Below are 22,550 nucleotides of genomic sequence, written 5' to 3' on the forward strand. Positions count from 1 at the left end.
TGATTTTTCTTAACTTTAAAACCTATTTTCCCTAATTTGGAACAAATATGAAAAGTTAATGTCATTCATGTATTTTTGTGCTTTTTAAAAAAATAATGTTCAATATTACAAATTTATGATATACTGTCATATTAACAGCTGTCACTGCTATATCTGAATAATGTGTATTTTTTTTTTTTGTTCACAGTCATAAAGAATCTTCCATCTTTGAATTCAGCTCTAGAGTTTGTGTAAATAAGACTGAAACTAATATTGTAATAAAGCTGGGCTTTGCCTGCTTAGACTGAATTATCTCTCTCGCAGTGCTCGGCTACAGCGTGCCTGAAGGCCATTTTTTGATAGTCGGTGTAACTGAAGCTTGCTGAGTGATATGATAGCCACTGGCCGCTGTCTCATCCCATTAGAAAATGGCTCAGGTTAATGAGAGGGAAGGAAAGACAGAAAGAAATGTTGACAGGAATATCATCAGCAGGCTTTGGTCACTGTGTTGTGAAATACATTAATTAACCCGTGTTCAGAATTTGTATGAAAACAGAGATAAAAAGAAACTTCAGACAGCCATTCATCCCACAGAGGTTGTGTTCACATTGCCTGTGATTCGTCCACTGCAGTAAGAGGTAAAAGAGCAGATTTACACCGGATTTAATGCCAGTCCACAGAAATACCTGCAGTGGAATTGCCGATTTCAAACAGCTACTTTGTTATGAACTGGAAGATTGTCATAAAATGTGGTGTGCAGCCAGATTTGCTTTTATTTTCCACAAATAAATCGCACTTCTATTCAGTCAACAAGAGCTCCCTTTTACAAGCAGCTGAAGTTTTAAAACTGAAAACAAAGTGTTAACGCTTGACACAAGGTTTCAGAACACACAAAGAAACATTTAACCTTGGAAACACCTTTTTGATAACCATGAAAGCATAAAGAGGTTGTTGGCTCATTACCCTCCAACTAATCCCAAAGCTAACCCAAAAGGTGGGCTTACGTGTCAACAATCAACCTAAGGGCAGGTGCCAACCTTTGTGATCAACAGCAGCGCCACAAGTGGGGCCAAATAAAAAGCTGTTCACACAGATTCTCAAATTGATGCCACACGGGTAACCACCTTCTTTAAAATCTACGGGAGCAGCCTTTCCTATGGTAAGCTTTTATCATTTACAGAAGAAAAAAAAATAGATTGAAGTTATAAACACTTCAAATCACTTCAAAAATAGTGAAAAGCAATTTGTGGGGAACACAGACTGGTATCCGTGCAGTGGAAGTGACTGACAGGTTTGAAAAAAGAAATAAATCAAAGAAATAAATAAAGGTCAGGATATTATAGACTTCCAGAAGCCAGTTCTCATCCTCTCCCCGCTGGGCTTTCTCGCCACTTGTATATTACTGCTTCACTGCTCCATGCTTTACATGTCAATTTGACAGTTCAAATTCACTCAAGTCAGTTCAAGCAAATAGCATCACTACCATTTGTTTTTATTGCTGTTATTGTAATTTCTTTAAAGCAGGTTTAAAAACAATCTATCCAAATGGATCAAAACTAAATTTTGCACTGTGGCTTCACTAAGGCCTAATATTTCAAATGAGGAATGTGTTTTTATGTAATACAGCACCGCCACCAGCAGCAGAGGTGGCAGCTGTGTTTTGATAAGCTTTACATGTGGTTCCTCAGCTCGGGCGCTGCCAATGTGTCAAACACCAGTTGCTGTTTTTGAAAATGTTCAGACTTAAGATTTGAAACTGTTTTGAGAAAAGACAAAATTACATTTGATTTTTTTACGTGTTGAATTGTGGGTAAAAAGTAGCACACCGCACTTCATTTCTTGTGAAAACCAGCTTTCAGAGAGTTTCCTCAGTGACAAGGAAAAAAGGGAAGCCTGAGAGACCAGATGCGTTGAAGATCTGATGAGTTAAACGATCTCTGCGGATATTTATCTATTGAGTCTCTGTGGCCCAAGTAGCAGGTTTAAGTCCAACAGGTGTCAGCCAGCTCAGATAGCAGGCTGTTAGTATCACCACAAAGTGCAATCTGTGAATCTGAAAGAGGAACCCATTTTTAATGTGTTAACATGTAGTGAATGTTGATTTAACATTTTAGGAAATGTGCTCATTCACTGTCTTTCCAGTGATTAGATTAGAAGGTTATTAACAATCTTAATATGTTAACTGGTGAGATTTAGAGGTATACTAATCTTATTTTTGGTCAATGGTTCCCCTTTCAATATTTGAGGTATACTAATCTGCTGTCTCTAGGATTATACTCAGGTGAGAACCAAATATTGCCTATTTTATATATGTATATATAAATACAATTCACCTATAAAGATATTAAAATGAGCACTGAAAAAATGACTATAATACAGCGCATTACAAGATTTTAAAATGAAGGAATTTTCTGTTAATTGTTTTTATGTTTTTTCTGTATTTAAAAAAAAAAAAAAACTAAAACAAAAAACAAGCAAACAAATAATACACTGGCAGAAAATTGCCAAGACATTTTCCACTTTTTAAAAAAAATACAAATTAAATTAAAATGTATTGCCTACACTTGGGAACTGAAAGCTTGTTCTGGGTTTAAACGTATGTGTGTCCATTAATGGCATGAACAGCATGTGCGCAGTATGTGGCTGTGTCTGAATGTGTATGAAATGGGATTTTTCTAACCAGAGTGCTTCAGTTTTGTAGTTGAGTTTGGTGCTTTGGGCAAAGTCTCTGTCTCCCCTCACAGTGTGATAGTCAGTTCACATCTGGGCTGCCACTACCAGGGGCACAATTAGGACCAAAAATAAATATAGGTCGTGCAGACATGCAAGTGTGACATGCAGTAGCACAGCATGGAGCTGATGTAACATTGAAGTATTGATTTATTTAGTTTAGCAGAAAATGATTCAAATAAAACATTTTTGCAAGGTACAAGCCTCAAAGGAGATGAGGAAGGAAACAACATAGACTACAGGTGGTCGGATGCACTCAATTTAACTGTAGCTTCAACTTAAATAGGACAAAAAAAGGTAAGACACACACTAAAACTGTAACATATTTCATTAAAAAATGTGTCAAACCAGTACATGTAACCAAATCTATTAATTTATATACATATATACAAATCTTTCTTTTTTTTAAACATAACAACATAACATAACATTTTTTTTTGTCTCTCTATTCATGGGAAGGTTTGCTCTCGAATTCTGCCTGAGTGATAATCAATGGCCTGTACAGCCACTTTACTTTCCACTGAGCATTTAATGGAGTGAGCATAAGTCCCTCAGATGGGCTACTGGCCTTTCCAGGCACAAATACTGGAGGTAAAATGCTGAAATCATCTCACCACAGCTTATGGTGATAAAATAAACAATATATAGTCAATATATAAAAAGCTAAACACGTAGAACCTGTTGACAAGACCTGACACAAGTAGAGGGTACTATTAAACAGCATTAGCAAACCTTGACTGGCAATGAATGAACTGATGCAAAAATAAGTTATGTGATTCTTAAAAGGTGCAGGGATATACGATGAGTGCAATGTGTTTGCCCCCTTATGGGAAATATAGACAGCCTGATGGATTTATTCTGCACTTAATGTGTCCTGGTGACCTACTTGGCTCAGATGATTATCACGTACCAGCAATGTTCTGGTTTGAGTATGCCCAGGGGACTTTATTGTGTGTTACCTTCCCAGTGAGCATTTAACAGATGGCAACCCAAAAGGCTTTTTTTTTTTTCTCCTCTCTTTTATTTACCAGCCATAACAGTGTGTCTGGTTACTGTTTTCACCATATGAGTCTTTATGTGTATACAGTGGCTTGCAAAAGTATTCATACCCCTTGAACTTTTCCATATATTGTCACATTACAACCACAAACATAAATATATTTCACAGGAATTTAATGTAGACCAACACAAAGTGGTATGAAGTGGAATGAAAATTACTTTTGCAAGCCACTGTATGTGTGACAAAATGTGGTACCAGCCACCCTACTGTAGTAGAAGCTAGCACAACAGAGGTTTCAAGTACTTTTGCAGATGTTTAAACAGGATGTCTGTCAGTCTGTGAATAGGTGTTGAAAGTTTGATAGCATCTGCATGATGCAGTCAAGAGATGCTTTACCGCAAAGAAGCTCTGAAATCCGGAAGATGGGCATGGTTTGACCAAGCGGCAACATTACAGGGCTGAAAAATTAAGTCAACATGCATGTATCAGAAACTGCAGTTTCTCAGATGTCCATGTCCCATCACTCCTAACAGACTTCATTTAAAAATCAAATGTACAATAGGAACAGAGCTGGTGCACCTTGTCTTTGATCTAAGTTCCCCTTTCAAAATACCTGTTCATAATAGCCGAGGGGATATGCCTGCAAGAGGTCCCCATACAGTCTATAGATGCAGCTAGCTAATCAAGCTAGCTAGCGTCTGCTCATTATTTAGCACTCCACCTTCTTGTCCAAACACAGTCATTTCTGACTCAATAGAAAACAAAAATGTGGCTCAGGTCTAAAATCAAGTTTTTCAAAATGAGATTTTCCAAACAAATGGGTTTTACATACAGTGCTGTCAAAAAGTGAGAACAGTTATCCACAAATGGAGAAAACTTGGAACAGTAGTGAACCTTCCCAGGAACCTTCCCAGGAGCGTACAAAATTACTCCAGGAGTACATTAACGATTCATCGAAGAGGTCACAAAAGAACCCAGAAAAAAATCTAAAGAACTGCAGGCCTCACCTGTATGAGTTAAGGTCAGGGGTCATCATTCAACAATAAGAAAGAGACTGGGCAAAAATGGCATCCATGGGAGAGGTCCAAGGAGAAAACCACTGCTGAAAAACAACACAAACGCTTATCTCACATTTACCAAAAATCATCTTGATGATCCCCAAGACTTTTGGGAAAATACTCTGTGGAATAATGAGACAGAAGCTGAACATTTTGAAAGGAGTGTGTCCTGTTACATCTGGCATAAAACTAACACATAAAAGAATATCAAAGCAAAATGTGCTGCATCAGGACCTGGATGACTTGTTGTAATTGATGGAACGATGAATACCAGAAAACCCTGAAGGAGAACGTCCGGCCATCAATTTGTGCCTTGAAGTTCACATACACTCAGGTTATGCTGCAAGACAATCATCAGAAACACACCACCAAGTCCACCTCTGAATGACTGACCCCCCCCCAAAAAAAAACAAGCCACAAAAAATAAAACAAACAAACAACAAAAGAACAAACAAATAAAAAACAAGAAATAAAAAGTGAAGGTTTTGGAGCAGCCTAGTTAGAGTCTGGAAGTAGATCCAATTGAGATGCTTTGGCGTGACCTTAAACAGGCCGTTCATATTCGAAAACCCTCCAGTGTGGCTGAATTAAAACATTTCTCCAAAGCAGAGTGGGACAAAATTTTTCCACAGTGATGTGAAAGACTCACTGCCTGTTATCCCAAATGCTTGATTACAGTTCTTGCTGCCAAGGGTGGCAGAACCAGTTATTAGGTTCAGGGGGCAATTACTTTTTCACACAGGGCAGGTAGGTTTGGAGAACTTTTTTTCCCTTAATAAATGAAATCATCATTTAAAAACTGCATTTTGTATTTACTCAGATTATCTTTGTCTAATATTAAAATTTGTTTGTTGATCTGAAACCTGAAAATGTGAGAAATATGCAAAAAAAGTTAGAAATCTGCACTCTTGTAAGGTTTGTTGTTACAAATGTTTTTGTGGTGGTTCGCCTATGGTTGACTTTGGTGAACTTTGTATCTCAAAGTGAAGAACTCGATAACAGCCACACGCTAACGACATTTTAGCGTGTGGCTTTGAGTGTGTGTGAGTGACTATTTGTCTACGCCGCTATGGGCATATGCATGCATGTAACGGCTCAGCTTTACCAGTTGATTGGTGAGTCTCTAGTAGAAAACTTATGTTAAAACAATATACAGTATGCTAATGATACAGTATACATTTGCAAACTGCTGTCGCCAATCCGTGCAGAAGCAGCTTCATAACCTCATTTAATGCAAGTGATTAATTTCACAGGAAAGGTTTGGAGGTTGGTTGGACAAAAAAGTATTTCAAACCATCAAATTTGGTATTCACTTAATTGTAAATGTAATCATTAAACATTAATCTTAGAATAAAAAAAAAAATCAATAATGTAAACACCTTCAGTCCGCATCTTGTTAAATCAATTCTTAAGCCTGTGGTAAGCTTATTTCCACTCAGCTCATATCTTGCCCTGAACATCTGGGTGCTGCAGTTGGGAGGTTTTATCTTGTCCGTGACCTTGACTGTCCTCCTTGGAGGCTGCCTCACTGTGCATTGTGTTGTTGGAGGGGAAGGAAGAAACATTACTGTAACCAAAGTTGATCATAACTTCCCAGTAATTATAACCATCTGTATAAATGCAACTTAAAATCAAATGCTTCAGCAAAATATAAGATAAAGTGTGGTTGTAGACACCTTGTCCTGGCCACACACAGGCACAAAAACACACTTGCATTCCTTCTCCTACATTCTTGTGTGAATGACAGTGTTCAACTGTTCCACTTAATTGTAGTTTATATTTATACAGCCTGAGCAGGAATGTCTGGCATCCATTGCTTCATTCAGTTTTACTTTACAAATGAGTGAGTATGTGTAAATCTTTGTGATATGTGTCTCCCACAGATGAGTAACTCAACTGCTTGACATACTGGGAAATGTGTGTCCTACCAAGAGTGAGCTGAGAACATGGATGAAACTCTCACATGGTTAGCTTACCGCAGCATAAAGACTGGAAACAGGAAACTTTAAAAAAACAAAAAACAAAAACACCCTGAACTGTAAAAAAGAGTTGTGGTTTAATGGGGGGGTTATGTGCTGGAGTGTTTCTTGGCAGGTAGCAGCTAAGCTCAGCTTATCGTCTCCTGGCTGTAGATTTTTAATGAACAGACATAGTAGGTGGATCCTCTCATCTGACATTCAGCAAAAAACACACAGAAGCATGTTTCCCCCAAAGCCATATCTTTATTGTAGAAATATAAAAAAATAATCTGACTATGAGACTTTTCACTCATATAATGTTTTTCCACTGCCTTATTAAAGTCGGTGTTCTTGTCAGAACTCTGCATCAAACAATAGCACATCTATTCTCAACCTCCATAAAAGCTTTAGCACAATGTCACATATTTGATTGGTAACTTAACCGTATTTCTTTTCCTTTCAAGTTTTTAAATAATATGAATATTCCCAGTTGACATTCACGCTGATCAATTGTTAAAGTAATGGGGGCAGATATGACATTTATAAGCTCCCCCTTTTGAGATAATTATGATTCAGTGTGGACAAAGTTAATAGTAAAAGATCATGTGGGTTGCTTTTAAAATAGCTTTTGGCGTGCACGTAACCTTTTACTACACAGTTTTATGAAACAGGTGTCTGGTCTCTCTTTTAGCCCCCGCTTGATATAAACTGAATCCACATTAGTGCAATCATGGCCTTAGAGGAGTGGATTTGTCAGATGTTATGCTGACATTTTAGTATAATAAGATGCGTTTAAAATACCAAAGTTGTGCAGTGATGCACAGCAAAAAGCACACTATCATCCTCTTGTCACACTAATACCTTGCTGCTCTTAGTTAAGTGTCAGCTGTGTTGCCTCATTTCTTATTCAGATATTATAAGATTCATTCTACAATGTAAATTCATACATAAACCAGTATTTTTTTTGAAACTGAGATATACTGTAGGTTGCTGGCCGAAGGTGACGAAGTAACAAGATGCATGTGGCACTTGCTGGCTGCTCAGTTTAAAAATATAATTTTTCTCTTTTGACTGCTAACTAAAAATCAAAACATCTTCAAGCATTTACTTAATTCACTTCATTTTTTTTCTTCTTTCACGCAGTGCTCTTCGATGCTATGGTGGTCATTTGCATCTTAGTGCAACTTGTCACGGCTGTCTCTCAAATGCTCTCTTAAAATCCTTCAAATCTCTCTTGTTTCGCCCTCCTTCCTTAAAATGTGCCTCGAGAAGTTCAACATGCGCTGCCATTTGATGCACGAGTACTGAACTTAGAAGCTTCTGGAAATCTCTGCCTCTCCATTAAAAGTGTGGACTTTGATCCATGATCTAGCCCAAGGCTCACAAAAAAGGAAACTAAATGACTTTTTCCACACTGAAACAAAGAGACTGCCTTAACAAGATATAGCTGTTCCACTTATTCCACATTGTTAAGCCTCACAAAAAAATTGGTCTGCCTTTTATTAGCTGTCTTCTGAATCCTGCTTCTCCAAAATGACATTGCCACTCAAGCACAGGTAATCCCATTGTACTGCAGGCAGAGATTTACCACCGCAAGAGGCTCTGGCAGTCTTGGTGTCAATGTTACTCTGTGTTAGTGTGTTCCTCTTGCTGCTGCTGACAGCTGGATGATTGTGTCACACAGCTGTCAGCAGCAGCAAAGGATGCCACTGAGTCTTCAGCATCCTACACTCAGTGCTTTTCTAGCACTCGCTTGTTTGGACAAACCGCAACGAGACAATTATGCACATTCTAAGAAGTGAATCTTAAGACTGAAGAAGATTTTGAGACTGAATGTGAACCAGAGGTGAAAAGTGTAACCCGAGACTCCGAGTGAGGGTTCAAAAATATGTGTCAGTATGTGTGTCGGCTAATTTGGTTATGCTACTTGATATTTTCTTTCAATTTTTCTTTGGCTTGTTTCCAAATCCATACATTGTTCTGCTGTAGATGACACCGGGGTGGGCTACCTAAGACCACCAACACTGCGATAAATTACATTTACAGTGTGTTATTACAATCTTGGTGCTTATGATTTGGTATTTTAAAGCCCCTTCTTCCCCCTTTATGATATCTTTTTTTTTCTCCTACTTTCCACCTATTATATATATCCCTCTTGCCTCCTTTTCAACTTTACGTATTCAGAATTTGAATTGCATACAAAATACCCAGCTTGTTATCCCAACATAGTTTGGCTTTCTACTGCATTTGATTCTCCAGACAGATGCACTGTTCACCTCTTTTCTTCATTGTCTGAATCAAAACTACGAGACAACAGCGCTGCCTCAGGAAAGACTGACTAAAAAAAAAAGATTTGTAGGTTCATAGGTGTTACAAATGACCCTTGTTGTGTGTGTGTGTGTGTGTGTGTGTGCTCCATTGTGCACCTGTGTGCATGTTTTTGCATAATGATTGTCTACTGGCTGCTGGCCCTTTGCAGATAAAGCCTGGTCTTTTTGGGGTCCACTTGTGGCAGGCTGATATTGCCTTTCAGTAATGCCAAGGAGCTCAGGGACTTCTGTGGACCCCTAGGCATCAGCCCAACACAATTAAGAACAAGGAAACAACATGTGTGTTGTGAGCAGGGACCGAGGGCCACATTGGCCGCCTTGTTTGTATTGTTCTGATACTGGTTTAAATGTCTAGACGGTGTGTAAAATTGCTCTCAAATTAAATATTTACAGTTTTTGCCCACAGCTATATGGGTGGGATTGGCTTTTTTTTGTATTTGGTTTGAAAAGCTACAGAATGTGTTTTGCTTTTCTTTGTGTTGGTTAAGATTACTGCACATCTTTCTCTAAATGATTCAGGGCTCCTTCACTCAGCTAACATTGTTTCAGTTTCAATTTTAGGATGAGAAAAAATGCATTTGAGAAACTGCTCTGTGCTGATACCTGAAGAATTACTTACCCAATTTACTTTTTTTCTCCCCTCAGAGTTCTAACAATTTAAGTGCACAACTGAAGTGTAAATGTTAATAGTGCCCAGGGGATGAATTCTTGTAAGCTTAGTCATTCTCCTTCATTCAAGTGCATCACAACCAGTCCTCATTTCCATCAGCCACAGCTATAAATGCTACCATGTTAACATGCATGCTCATCTGAGATGCTGGGAATGGTTAGTGCTACACCTGCTGAACAATATCGTATTAACATTGTCACTGAGAGCATCTAAACATGGTAACAAACAGTTACTATATAAGTGCTCAAAACACTGCAAATGTTAAAAAGTAACTAGCATTGCTTCAACATTGTAACAATTAAATTCCCCATTATTCCCCCATGATGCAGGCAGAAATCTCCGACACAAATGAAAAAATGAGGAGCAGGTATATGGTTTTGTAACTTGTGCAGTCTTGAGAACATTTCCAATTGATTTTGATGTGATTACTGCTGTTCATACTTCATGTCACTACAGTGTGGGAACTCAAAAACACTTATATGATGATTTAGATTCTGGGAGCAATAGTCGGTGTTTCAAGGCGTCCTAGTTGATGCTCTGGTCACACAAGGGAAAACAGTGGTTGGAGACTGCGGCATGACCAAAATTGTAAATCACTGTATGCAGTGGACTTTCAATCTTCTTGTCTCTGAAATGGTTGCTTTAAAGACAGGGAGCAGTTCTGAGACCCCTTTCAGTCAGTCGCCATCTCCAAAGTGACTCTGGTACTTCTAAATGGCAATAAAACGGCAATAAGCTGGAGTCAGTCAGCTATCAGTCTGCTATCAGCTTGTAATTGAATGGGGTCAAGCTGGCAATTACATGCGATCTGTTTGTGATAATATAACAATTAACTGTGATAAATCAGCAAAAATCACAAATTCACATTAACTATTTAGATTCAGAGTCCCACCAGAACCTCATAGATTTGAAAGAGAAATTCAGAAATTCTGCCACAAATCGTGACATAGCTGCCGCAGGATGGTGATTTAACCGCAGAATGACATAGGCACTTGGTAACCTTGCTTTAATACGGGAATATAATCCCAATACAACCAATTGAGTTGAGTCCAATAGTGCGAAGTGACACATTGCAGATGAGTTGCACTCATCGGTCCAAACTGGCTCAGATTGATTGTAACTTCTTGGCAATCTGCATTCATAGATTAGACGGCATGTATTTGTAAACCTTCGACAATCTGACTGCAGTTAGTCTGAGTCTAAAAGCAATTGAGACAGGTGGCCTCCCCCCAAGTGACCTGTGCAATCGCCTTGCGATTGAAAGTGATTGCGTAGAGGCTTAACCTCTGGGTGGTCACTGCACCTATTTGCAATCAGTTGCTGAGTACAATCACTGGGAAACCACCAATTTTTCCGAGTTGCAAGGAGTATGCTGTCTTATTTTTGTTCTAGTGTGACTGAGCCAGCTGATATCCCTTAAAGAGAAAAGTTTATAAAGGTTTACAGAAAGCTTATGGTACCAAAAATCTTGTGCCATGCTTAAAAATTCAGCACGTTCATTTTCAGGCATCTGTTTAAACAGATTTCTATCATTGTTACATGCCTTCAGGCTACATTTGCACCATGCCAGGGTGTTTTTGTTAAATAAGAAACTGCTGTGGGGTTCCTGAATAATTCTGGGGATCATTTTTTTTTTTACATGTGTAATTACCTGTCTTTTGTAGAAATCAGCTTTTGTCAAATTTTGCATTCATTACCATCTAGCCTGTTAGCTAGATCAATCATCTGGCAAAAAACGTGACGTGGAGACAAAGGCAAATATTAAGCAAACGATAATAAAAAATGTAAAAATTGGGCAGTGGGAGGACTCTCGGCTGTCCACATCCATTTAGTCAAACTGCTACTGGCCATGAATTATGGAGTATTTTGGATGCAAAACATACAAATGCCCGCATATCGTTCGATTTTAATGATACGCTTGCATACTTATCACATTTTTGTTCCTATCAGTTGGTGAATGGCAGAGTTGTAAGCTACTTATAATTAAAAGAAAAAAAAAATCTCCTCTAAAAGCTTTAAAAACCAAACAAACACATTCAAAAAACAAACAAACAAACAGAAATTTCAGTTTTGTGCAAGCACAGGAACTGTACCACACTACCCAGTACATCAAATTCTCACTCATTTCACAAGGTGTTATCTATCTGTGTAAACACTTGTCTGTATGGGATTTATTGGTTGCAGCGGGAGTGTAGGGGCTCATCACTCTCTAACACAGTGTGATTATCAGCTTTACAGGGCCACTGGTACATTAAAGTAAGACCGACTGAAGGCGGTGTAAAATACTGTTTGAAACAGCAGGAAAAAAACAGAAGTGTTTCTACAGTTACAGGGAGGGTAAACAGCAGCCTCCTTTTCCTATAGTGTGATGTTTTCACCTTTAAACGCACTTACTTGTGCCTTTTGTTTCAGGATTACAGGTGATCTAAGCTGATTCTGGAAAACAATAACACCTGTAGCAGTTTTGCAGAATTCACTCCAGATTCAGAAAATACTGGAGGGAAGAAGGACAGAAAATGAGTAATGGTCTGTTTGCAGACTGGTTGGTGGTGGGCTTGTGTGTGTACGCTTCAGTGTGATGGGGGGTTGGAAAGAGATGAATAGAATGTAAGATGTACAGAGGCATTGCAGTTGTGTACCTGGATCTCATTAGGGAGGTTTTCTTTGTCCTCTGCCTCACTGGGACTCATTCTTACACAGTTTCTTTTACAGCCCAGTATGACTGACATCTCCACAGTATTTCGTGGATTAGAGGTGATTTTGTAGGCGTTAGTGCAGGTGTGGCTGCAGATATTTCATTTGGGTTTATTTAATAATTTGGGAGGCTGTGGTGAAACTGGCTCCAACGTAGAGATAATCTATTTTTTTGAAAATATACATTTCCTTGATCATTTATAAAGTATACTTATTAAGAGACTTAGAGGCAGGTGCTTTTCTGCCTCTAGTTTCAGTTTGAACTGAAGTGCAGTCTTAATACAGTTAAACATGTTAAATATTTAAATTAGCAGAATAAGTGCAAAAATTGACATCACGGTGTTTTGGGGGGGGAACTCAGATAACGCCATAATCCTATTATAGTTCAGCTTAAAAGATTTTCTTAAAAGCTGTGAATACTTACGTCTTACAAATACATGTTTGAAGGCTAGACGTGTTTTCAGAGATATTACTTCCTGAGGATTTCACCTGTCATCGTTTTTTTTTAATTATCAGTGCCTCATGGGGTTCCAACTACTAAACAACAGCAAAACATATTATGAGGAGGGACGTGTACTATGAGAGGGGATGTGTTTGTGTGGTAATTACATTGTCAGACTGGATTATTGCTCATTCAAGGCACTTGCACATCAGTAATAACGTGCCATGTCTAATTCCTTTAGAACTGTTCCTGTTTTGATTAGCACCACTCTTTATTGAGAGGAAGGATTATTTGTTATATTTCACTATGGCTTGTTGTGATGTTTTTGTGTTCCGCTAACATGCACAACAAGCATAGCTTATTTAGTAGTAAAGGTTATACCTTATATTTTGCACAATTCTTCCTCTCTAGGGTCTCGTCTTCGCCAGGAAGACTTCCCTCCCCGTATCGTGGAACACCCTTCTGACCTCATCGTGTCCAAAGGGGAGCCAGCCACTCTCAACTGTAAGGCAGAGGGCCGTCCAGCCCCTACGGTGGAATGGTACAAAGATGGGGAGCGTGTTGAGACGGACCGGGACAACCCCCGCTCCCACCGTATGCTGCTGCCCAGTGGGTCCCTCTTCTTCCTGCGTATCGTCCATGGACGACGGAGCAAGCCGGACGATGGCAGCTATGTGTGCGTCGCCCGAAACTACCTGGGCCAGGCGATCAGTCACAATGCGTCTCTGGAAGTAGCCAGTAAGTTCCTATTAATGTGTTTTTGTTGGTGTCTTCTTGTTGGTAAGAGATGCAAATGGCATCACCCAGGAGGGTTTATCTATCAGAATCAGTGGAAGCAGTCAAGCAACACCAAAGTATGTCTCATATCTGTAAGCGTTTGATCAGGAATTCAAAAGTTCCATCTAATACCCAGGTCCAATACCCACATGACCGGATTTTAATCACCTAGGCTTTTATAAACATTTTAATTAAATCTTCCAAAGGATAATGATAACATCAAATTTAATATCTTCTAACCAAAAGATAATCTACTGCATGATTAGGTTTATTTATTTATTTGTACTACAGTGAATCTATATTTAAGTTTTTAACCACTTGCACTGATCTGATTAAACATGAAATACATCATGCAGTTCTATTCCTTTTCATTTTGCAACATTCATTCTAAAATAGTTCATTTTTATGGTTGAGAGACAGAAGGAAGTTCAGACAAGCGGCAGCTGTGTGTCCCTAACAGGTGACAACCTCAACTTGCTGAATCATGGCCTTGCTGGAAGCAGCAAGTATGGGGGAGCTGCCAGTAAAACAGCTCTTTACTGCAATATGTCTCAGGCAGGAATCCAACTGGTTGGATGCAGGAACCAATCATATGCATGTATTTATATGTTATCTTGAGTGTTGGAATGGAGCATTTGAAGAAGAAGAAGGCAAAGAGCAAAAGGTCAGGGCTCATGACCATCAGTACAGGGTAAGTGTAAATAGACTGACAGCCTTGCATAGGGCAGTTTTTGTAAGAAATACCAGGATTAGTCTGAATGAAACAAGAGTAAATAATGGACTGAAAGTGTTGGTGACAAGGGTTAATAACCATGGCCGTGCCCTCACTCACTTCATAGCTCCCCCATCTTTTACTGTCAATCCCCAGTTCTGCTCAGCTGCTTCAGCTTGCAGTGCACTAACCCAGACTCGATCTCCTGGGCAGGCATCAAGGTTTTGGAATAATAATACCCCTCCAGTATCTCTTTCACCTTTTGAATTGTAATGAAAGAGATGGTCAAATGCTATATTGGTAATGCTAGATCAGCGGTCCTACCTTGAGAAGCTAAGCCCTCTAGGGAGAGAGTTTATTACTTGTAGCTCACTAAATTTACTGCCAGGCTTTAAGGTCGAGGGGGAACACAGAGAGGACTTGTTGAAGCTGCCTGGATGAATTATGTCTCCCTGCTTTATCCTTCAGAGGTCACACAGATTCATGGGTCACCCTGGGGCTAGATGGTAAAACAGAATGCCCTTTGGCAAATGCTGCTGAGTTAAGAAGTTTAGAAGAGAGAGGTAAAGAGCTGGGGAGTGTTAAAAGGAGGACTGACCTCACTCTGTCAAACGGGTGTGAAATAATTTGTTTAGGCTCTTTAGTGTAATAGTAACTGTGTAGCGTTGCTTTGTTTAAAGGAGATGGTTTCTAAAAGGTGAGAGGGTTTCAAGCTGACATGATCCGGTTACTCTTTTTTTTATTCAGCTGTTTCCTAAAAGTTAAGATGCTGTGCAAATTATTTCGGTGCTATATTTAACAACAGTAATACATGCCAAATGCTGAAGCTGAAAAAGTGCATTCTCATTGTGAATTGGATGCCAGCAACATTCTGTAAGCGCTCAGTAACCATGAAGGTCAATTGCTGCAGTTTGTGAGCAAAATGTTTTCTCAGTCTTGCTCGATAAAGGCTTTTGGCTGCTCAGCCATTCAGGGCATCTTTTGCAAGAGTTCTTTATTTAATAATGCGCTAAATGTTTTCAGTGGGCGGAAGGTCAGATGACAGGCACTTTTACTGCCTGCATGCTGTAATAGATGCAGGAAGTGGTTTAACATTGTCTAGTTGACACAAACAAGGTCTCCCATGAAAAAAAGACAATGGGCTTCATTCACTAATGTGTGTAGGAATAAGTGCACATGCAAAATTACTGTGGAATTCAGTAAATATGCACGCTGGCCAATTTTGTTCTCACCACTGTGCATTTTGTTGGTGAATCACTATTTAAATCTACAGGCATGTTCTTGGTATCTGCAGTCAGTTTGACGTATAGAAATTACAGTGAGAATAAGCGCAACAGACAGAAGAATGAAGCAGATGGTGAAAGGTGCTCATACACACAGTTTAAGCAGGGATTCGTGTATACCCACTGATTGTGAATGAGGTCCACTGTCTAGGTTGAAGCATATCTCCGTGTTTAGTTCACTGTGTATAGTACCTTCACAGATGTGCAAGGTATCCATCCAGCTTCATGAACAGCAACTTCCCAACATGGTGACCATAATTTCCTGAAAAAAAAAAAAAGAAAGCATTTTTGACTTTGCATCAGTCTCTTTGAAATGAGCTCAGGTCAAGTAAAGACACTAATGTTTCTTGTTTTATATGTGTTTTTCTTTTTGCTTTGCATGGTATACAATACAGAGAACACATGATGATGGCAGTTTATTACATGCATATTCTATTTTACCAGTGTCCCTCCCCCCCAAAAAAATCATTAAAGAGGTCAGAGTCAATTAAAGATGGCTGTCATCAACATCTTACTACTTCATATAATATTTCAAATATGTTTCTGTAACGTGAGTTGGAGATGCTGCAGTACACTGACGTGGAGAATTAGCCTTTCCGTCTCTTGCGGACAAAGTAAATGTGAAAGCTACGGTGGAAAATTATTACTTACCAAAGCTTCAACCCAATTCCAAGGAAAATTACTGTATTAAAACCATTTCTGCTGCTCTTATAAATTAACTAAAATAAGGGAACGATGATGAAAAGCTTTGAGGCGGCTGACAAAAGACTGTTGGAAGCTGACAGATGTAAAGGGATGGGAGCAGGAAAGGAGTGACAGAGACAGACTGGAACGGAAGACACTGAGGAAGAAGTATCTGTCCTTCAAGGCACAGAAGTGGAACTTGTTTGCGGAAAATTGAGGTGAAGTTGTAGAGACAGTGACAGATGTACTATGTGCTGGTGCCTGAAGCATGACCACAGGGTTGAAATACTGTGTAAGCATGCACAACATGCGCGCAGACATGTGCACAGGCATACACACTCATGTGCACAAACAGTGTAGAGGAATCCTCTCTAAAATTGAAAGAGATGAAATGAGAGAAAAAAAAAAAACTTAGTTCCTATCCAATAAATGTCACTGAAGACACTCAGCATATTTTTCCTGCCTGCAGGGACCCTAGAGGACCCTGGGAAATGAACATATGTCCTGTTGACCTCAGCCACTTGATTCAATCATGAAGAGCTTTATTGAGGTGAAGGCAAAGTCACGGCTTGCGTACTCTAAAGGTTATTGGGTAATATAACAGTTTTAGGTATAGTAAGAGAGAGAAAGAAATAAATGTTATTCTTAATCAAATTGGACACTGTCATTTGCTAGAGGAAAGTGAGGCTCATTGCAGGGCTGAAGGTTAAGCAGAAGGACTGCAGTGATGAAGTAATGAGCCACAGGGAAAGACATCCATGCAGAAACACCACTCGTCATGCAATTAGAGTGTCCCACTAGATTGCTCTGTTTGTATATACAGTTTATTGGGATATGAACTAATGCATTATTCATATTATCAACAGATGTGCTCTACAGTACCATGTGTCCCTTCTCACCAACAGATGTTGCAATGCTATTATTTTTACTTCATGATTCTATATTGAAGCATGTCACTTGTCATAACCTGACAGTTTACAAGAAGCTTACAAGCTGAAATTACAGCACATCTCAGAGCCATTTTTTTCATTTGATTTCGCTCAATAAACTTGTTTGGATCCATTGTTGTTAATACTTTTTGTTGTTGTTGATGTGTTTGTTTTTTTAATAGAACAACTTTATATTAATCTGCACCTACTCAGAGAACTCATTGTCTTGTTTAATATAATTGGTTAAGACAATACTCTGAGCCACTTTTGGCCACCACACTCTGAGAGCTCTGGTTGTAGCTGGGAAGTCAGTGGACACCATGCGAAGTATTATATATATATGCATTAAGATGACAGACATGTCCACTGTAACGTCATTCTCTTTGATGTGGACGATGAGATATGCTTACCTCAGTCGCCCTTTCAGATTGGCAGCTTGTGGTGGGACCCTGTCTGTCTCTGTGTCCACAGCTCTGTGGTTGAAATCTTATGCTAAAACCAAGCAGGTTCAGATATGAGATACGATACGAGGCAGCAAAGACAGAGGCAGCTTCTTGGAGTTCACGTCCCCCTCTGACTGCCCTTATCCATTAAATGATGCCTCTTTACTTCAAATGGCTGTCACTGCTGCTGACAACATCTTGTCTCCAGTCACTCTGGATGAAATGCAGTCTAAGAGGCAGCAGAGTGGTATGTCACAGGAAGGTTGTCATTTTCTCTCCATATGGACCAGAAGTGATGTTGTTTCATAGACAAACACTGACACGTTGTGAATGGTCTTCATTCACAGCCACAGAGTCACATATCAGTATTTATTTCCAATTGCCTGTGACAGTCTGTGAAAGCTGTGCTAGCCTCTTGTTCCTTATCCTGTTTTCCGCTCCCTTATTCTCTCCCAGTTGGCCTATGGTTAGATCAGTCAGTGAATAAGTATCACACTCCAGGGACAGCTGGTTTGTGTTTACAGTCTGGAGACTGGGGGCGAGTGCTCCTCAAGTATTGTCTAAACAATTTCAGTTGCTGTATTCCCTTCAGCTGAGCCTTTCCAAGAGCCAACTTTGTACCAGAGTCTCAGGATGAAGGGAAAGACTTTGTTTGGCTTGCAACGGCATGGTGAAGGGAGAAGGGAAGTACTCAAGAGCCTCTGACAAAGACCATATGGCTCCTGGGTGTGTGGCCGTATAATCAGAACACAAAAACTTGGCTTTTAGTGTGTGTCTCTGTGTATATTATATCAGAAATGTGCTGTATATGTATGTATGTTAACTGAAACAAAAGCTGGAGCTTTGCAATAGAGGAAAGGACTGACCTTCATATTTTTACACTCTGGGTGATTACTGAATGACAGCATTAATTGCAACCACCTTGCTTTCTGATACTTTCTCTAAACAAAAGAATACTGTGTTTTTGTATGGAAATCAGCAGGGAATTTGTTAATAAAAAAAAAGCCCCCAAATCTGATGAATCTACCTTTATATGTGATTATATAAATTAAAAACATATTGTAGGAAGCCACCTTTACTGGCCTTACTGTGTGTCCCGGTCATAAGGTTATGGCAGCCTGAGGAAGTCACATGAACAAATCTTGTTTTTGAAAATGAGGAGACTTTTGTGCAGAGTTTGCCTCTGAGTATATGAGTGGCATAAAACATATACACTGGGTAGCTTTCCATCATTTGCCTTTTATCTCTTCATTTCTTCTTCATCCATTAAATCATGCTAGGTGGCATTTTGTGTTTAATTAGTGCGTTCTGCTCCAATTGTTGCCTGTTAGATACTGTTTGCCTTGTACCATTTCCCCTGACAATAACCCCCACCCCCCACCCCCACCCCACTTTTCACACTGAAAAACTTCCTTGTTGGCTGCATTTCACTGCATCCTTAGAGCAGTAATCCAGCTTGATTTTATCTATTTCCTGTATAACCCTGTGCTTGCTGTGTCAGGCTGCTCTGACATCATGTCCCCTTGGCTTGCTCCTTTGCTTATTTGTAACATAGCAGCATAAACAATAAGCAGCACTAATGTGCTTAGCTGCAAAAGTGTTTCTAACAACTGAAATTAAATAACAAAAAAAAAAACAAAAAAAAACCATCATCAAGCCACAACTTGTGACAAACCGTGTGCACTTACATAAATTATATGTCCGCTCTGCCTTTTTACTTGTGAAACTGTCAGTGTGAAAATATTAAGTGCTTACAGCATGGCTTAGTAATCTTGCTGTCACCCACAGAAGAGTGATGTCTGTGCATTTGCTAAGATATTAGTGTTATCCATCCTCGATCTGTCACACCACAGTCAACAGCACCCACCAGCCTTATGCGTGCTCAGGGTTAAAGCTACTGTAACACCCTCAGGTGTCAAACGTTGTTTTGCCTTTTTTCGTTTCCACCTTGCGTTGGTTTTGATTCTTAAACTTGCCGTCTTTTTTCTTTGCGCTCCATCTCAGCAGCCACTAGAAGTCGAGTGTTGTTGTGTTAAAATAAATAAAGAAATAACACTGTGCACAACTCTGACAGTCCCTTCAGGCCATGGAAATGAAAAATGAACACTCTCCCAGATGGTGCGCTGTGTAATTGTGGTTTGATGATTGTTTGTTAGTGTTTGTGAATTAAATGCCAACTTTTTGGGCTATCATTAAGCAAATCAGAATTCTAATGTGATCTACTGGAGGTGGACACTTTTATTTTATTCCTGCCGAGCACAATCAAGTCTTATATGTTGTGAATAAATACCAGGCAGACAAATTGCTGGAAAATTAAGCTCAGTGTTTATTGTTTGTTATTAACCATGCTTGAAGCAAAGCAGTTTAGACAAACAGATCCTTTCAGCGCCATTCACATTTTGCTTAACAAAGTCAAATTGGGACGCCATTAGACTGAAATGGTTAGCTTTTGCTTTTGTATCTGCTTCAAAGGCAAATAGCTTCTCTAGCTTTATAGCCATCATTACAAACCTGAAAATCATATTAATTAGCTGTTTCACAATCAAAGCATTTTATTTAACTTTCATACAGTGATAAGTCTATTGTATCGTATACATATAATGTAAAATATTACATTAATTTTGTAATAACTTATTCAGGGCTTTGCAGCCAAGCTACATTCGGGCCTTAGATGTTTGGTAAATTCAGAAAATCAGAATTAGCTGAATACTTTTGCAGCCAGCTAGCTGAAATGATTGATTTATAAGCTAAATATCATCTTCACCACAGCGACCACAGGTGGTCTTACTGTAAAGTAAATTATATATAGTTAGAAATATATACTGGCTAAATGTTACAGTATATTATAAACTTGACTACTGAAGCACAAACATAATATAAATGAACAAATGTGGAACAATATGGCCAATGATCAGTGTTGGCTTTAACATGATCCAAATTAAACCATAATCACATCACAGTTTTGAGGAACACAGTCATGTAAATACATTATTCTACTGATTCAGTAATACAGTTACTTATCAAGCAATAAGTCATCTGTTACACGCGTTGTGTTCTTCAGTTATATGCATGATTGACTGTTAGAAAAAAAATCAACACACCCTTTTCCTGTGGTTATGTACTAAAATGATATATATGGCACAATAGAACAAGAATGAGTAAAGTGCACTTTAGCTCTTTAATGTACAGTCAGTAATGCTTGATTTTCAGCAGGTAACAAAAGTAGTGACAGGCTTTTAGCGCTGTAGCCTCCATTTATGTAACCTCAAGTTTGCATTTTTCATTTTTAGCAGGTTATTATGCGATGGTGCATGTTTCCTGGTAGTAAAAAACTTAATGCAACAAGTAGTGTAACAAACTACTTTCTTCAGCAAGTAAATGGGTAACATGATTTATGCCTTTTTTTTTTTGTTTTAAAGTAGCATATAATGTGTAATTTTTGGAGTACCAACCCCAACACATTTAATCACCCAGTTTTAATAGAGAAATAATACGAGACACTGGGAATACTGTATCATGGCAGAGTACTTCACAGAACTCACACTACATAAAAGCGCTGACAGACACTTGGAATCAGAGATGTGAGCAGTTGCTAGTGCAGCAGCAATGTAATTGACTGTGGATGCAGTGTTGTTCCTCCTGCTTAGCCACCACAACCAAAGATTCTGGTATCTTCTCTAATAGGCTGCAGATGTGGTAATTTATAACATGCAGCAAAAATGGGGGGTGGGGGGTGTCGTAGGGGTGTGGTGGGTTCTCAGTGGAAAGTGGAATAATGAGATGAATAGTTCCAAGGCACCACATTCCTGTGCCTGCCTGGCTGTCAGTTCTGCATCTCCTATTTTCTGCCATTTTCTTCCTGCTTCTCTTCCTTCGTCTCTCCTGTGGGAATACTTGCAGACAGGTTTGTGAAGGAGCTGCTGCTGTTGAAGCTGTTTGCTGAAAGCTTTTTTGACCAGTAATGCCCCCCCCCCTCCCATATTATAAAATTGTCATACACACTAGCATACAAATTGTATGCATGAATGTGAGAGAGGCAGTAAAACAAAGGTGTGCCTGTGTGCTTTCATGAACCTTAATACTCTAACACACCTCAAAAAAAAAAGCACAAATATGGTTTATTATGCTTTTTTGGTTTCCAGTACCTATAACATAATTAAATTATGACAGTGTTTCTAATCTTTGAAGGGCTGTGCTTCATTTTTTTTTTTTTTTACCTTTTGAAAACTGACAGCCTTTTTGTGATGTTCAATTCAGAATTCAGATTTGCAATTTCAATATTTTTTCCAATTAATTGCAAGTGTGGGTGTCATAAGAACTAAAATTCGCAGCCTTTTGTTTTTCTTCCACCCTCACCCTCAAACACATTTTTTTTTCTCTGTCATCAAGGCCAATTTCAGGGTCTGTGTTATGTTGTGCCAGACAGACAATTGAATGAAAGCCTTCTTCAATCTGCTGCAACCTAGCAATCTAGTACAAGTGCCTACAAACACAATTGCAGTATATGCTTACAAGTAGACTTTCTATCCCATTCATTCTCTCAAATGTATAAAAGTATTTTATCTTGAAATGATACAGAATACGAAAATACATTTCATAATGCAATCATCCTCTGCCAATAGATCCCTCCTCTCTGTTTGGCCATCCTCTCTCAATCTGTGTTTTTCTCTGTGGAATATTTACTTTGCTGTTTCTTCCCAAGGCTATTGCAGAAATATAACAAAGAGGCACAAATGCAGACAGCATTAGAAGGAGCTGTGGAAGCTGAAGGAGAGGATAAAGCTGAGAGGTAAATGAAAAGTAAGGCACATCGAAGAGGAACTGGAGATAATTAAAAGGATCTTCTGAGTGATATAGCCCT

The 22,550-nt window shown here is 39.0% G+C and overlaps 1 protein-coding gene across 1 annotated transcript in view; it reads left to right on the top strand.

Annotated features, from left to right (window-relative positions):
- Positions 1 to 22,550, top strand: part of LOC115791818 (roundabout homolog 1-like) — an 80,753-nt gene that overhangs the window by 7,504 nt on the left and 50,699 nt on the right. Inside the window, exon 2 of the mRNA XM_030746086.1 lies at positions 13,273 to 13,599. Within this exon, the coding sequence (XP_030601946.1) occupies positions 13,273 to 13,599 (327 nt within the window). The remainder of the gene's footprint in view (positions 1 to 13,272; positions 13,600 to 22,550) is intronic.

The sequence above is a fragment of the Archocentrus centrarchus genome, chromosome 14 (genome assembly GCF_007364275.1).
Source record: "Archocentrus centrarchus isolate MPI-CPG fArcCen1 chromosome 14, fArcCen1, whole genome shotgun sequence".
NCBI classification, from domain to species: domain Eukaryota; kingdom Metazoa; phylum Chordata; class Actinopteri; order Cichliformes; family Cichlidae; genus Archocentrus; species Archocentrus centrarchus.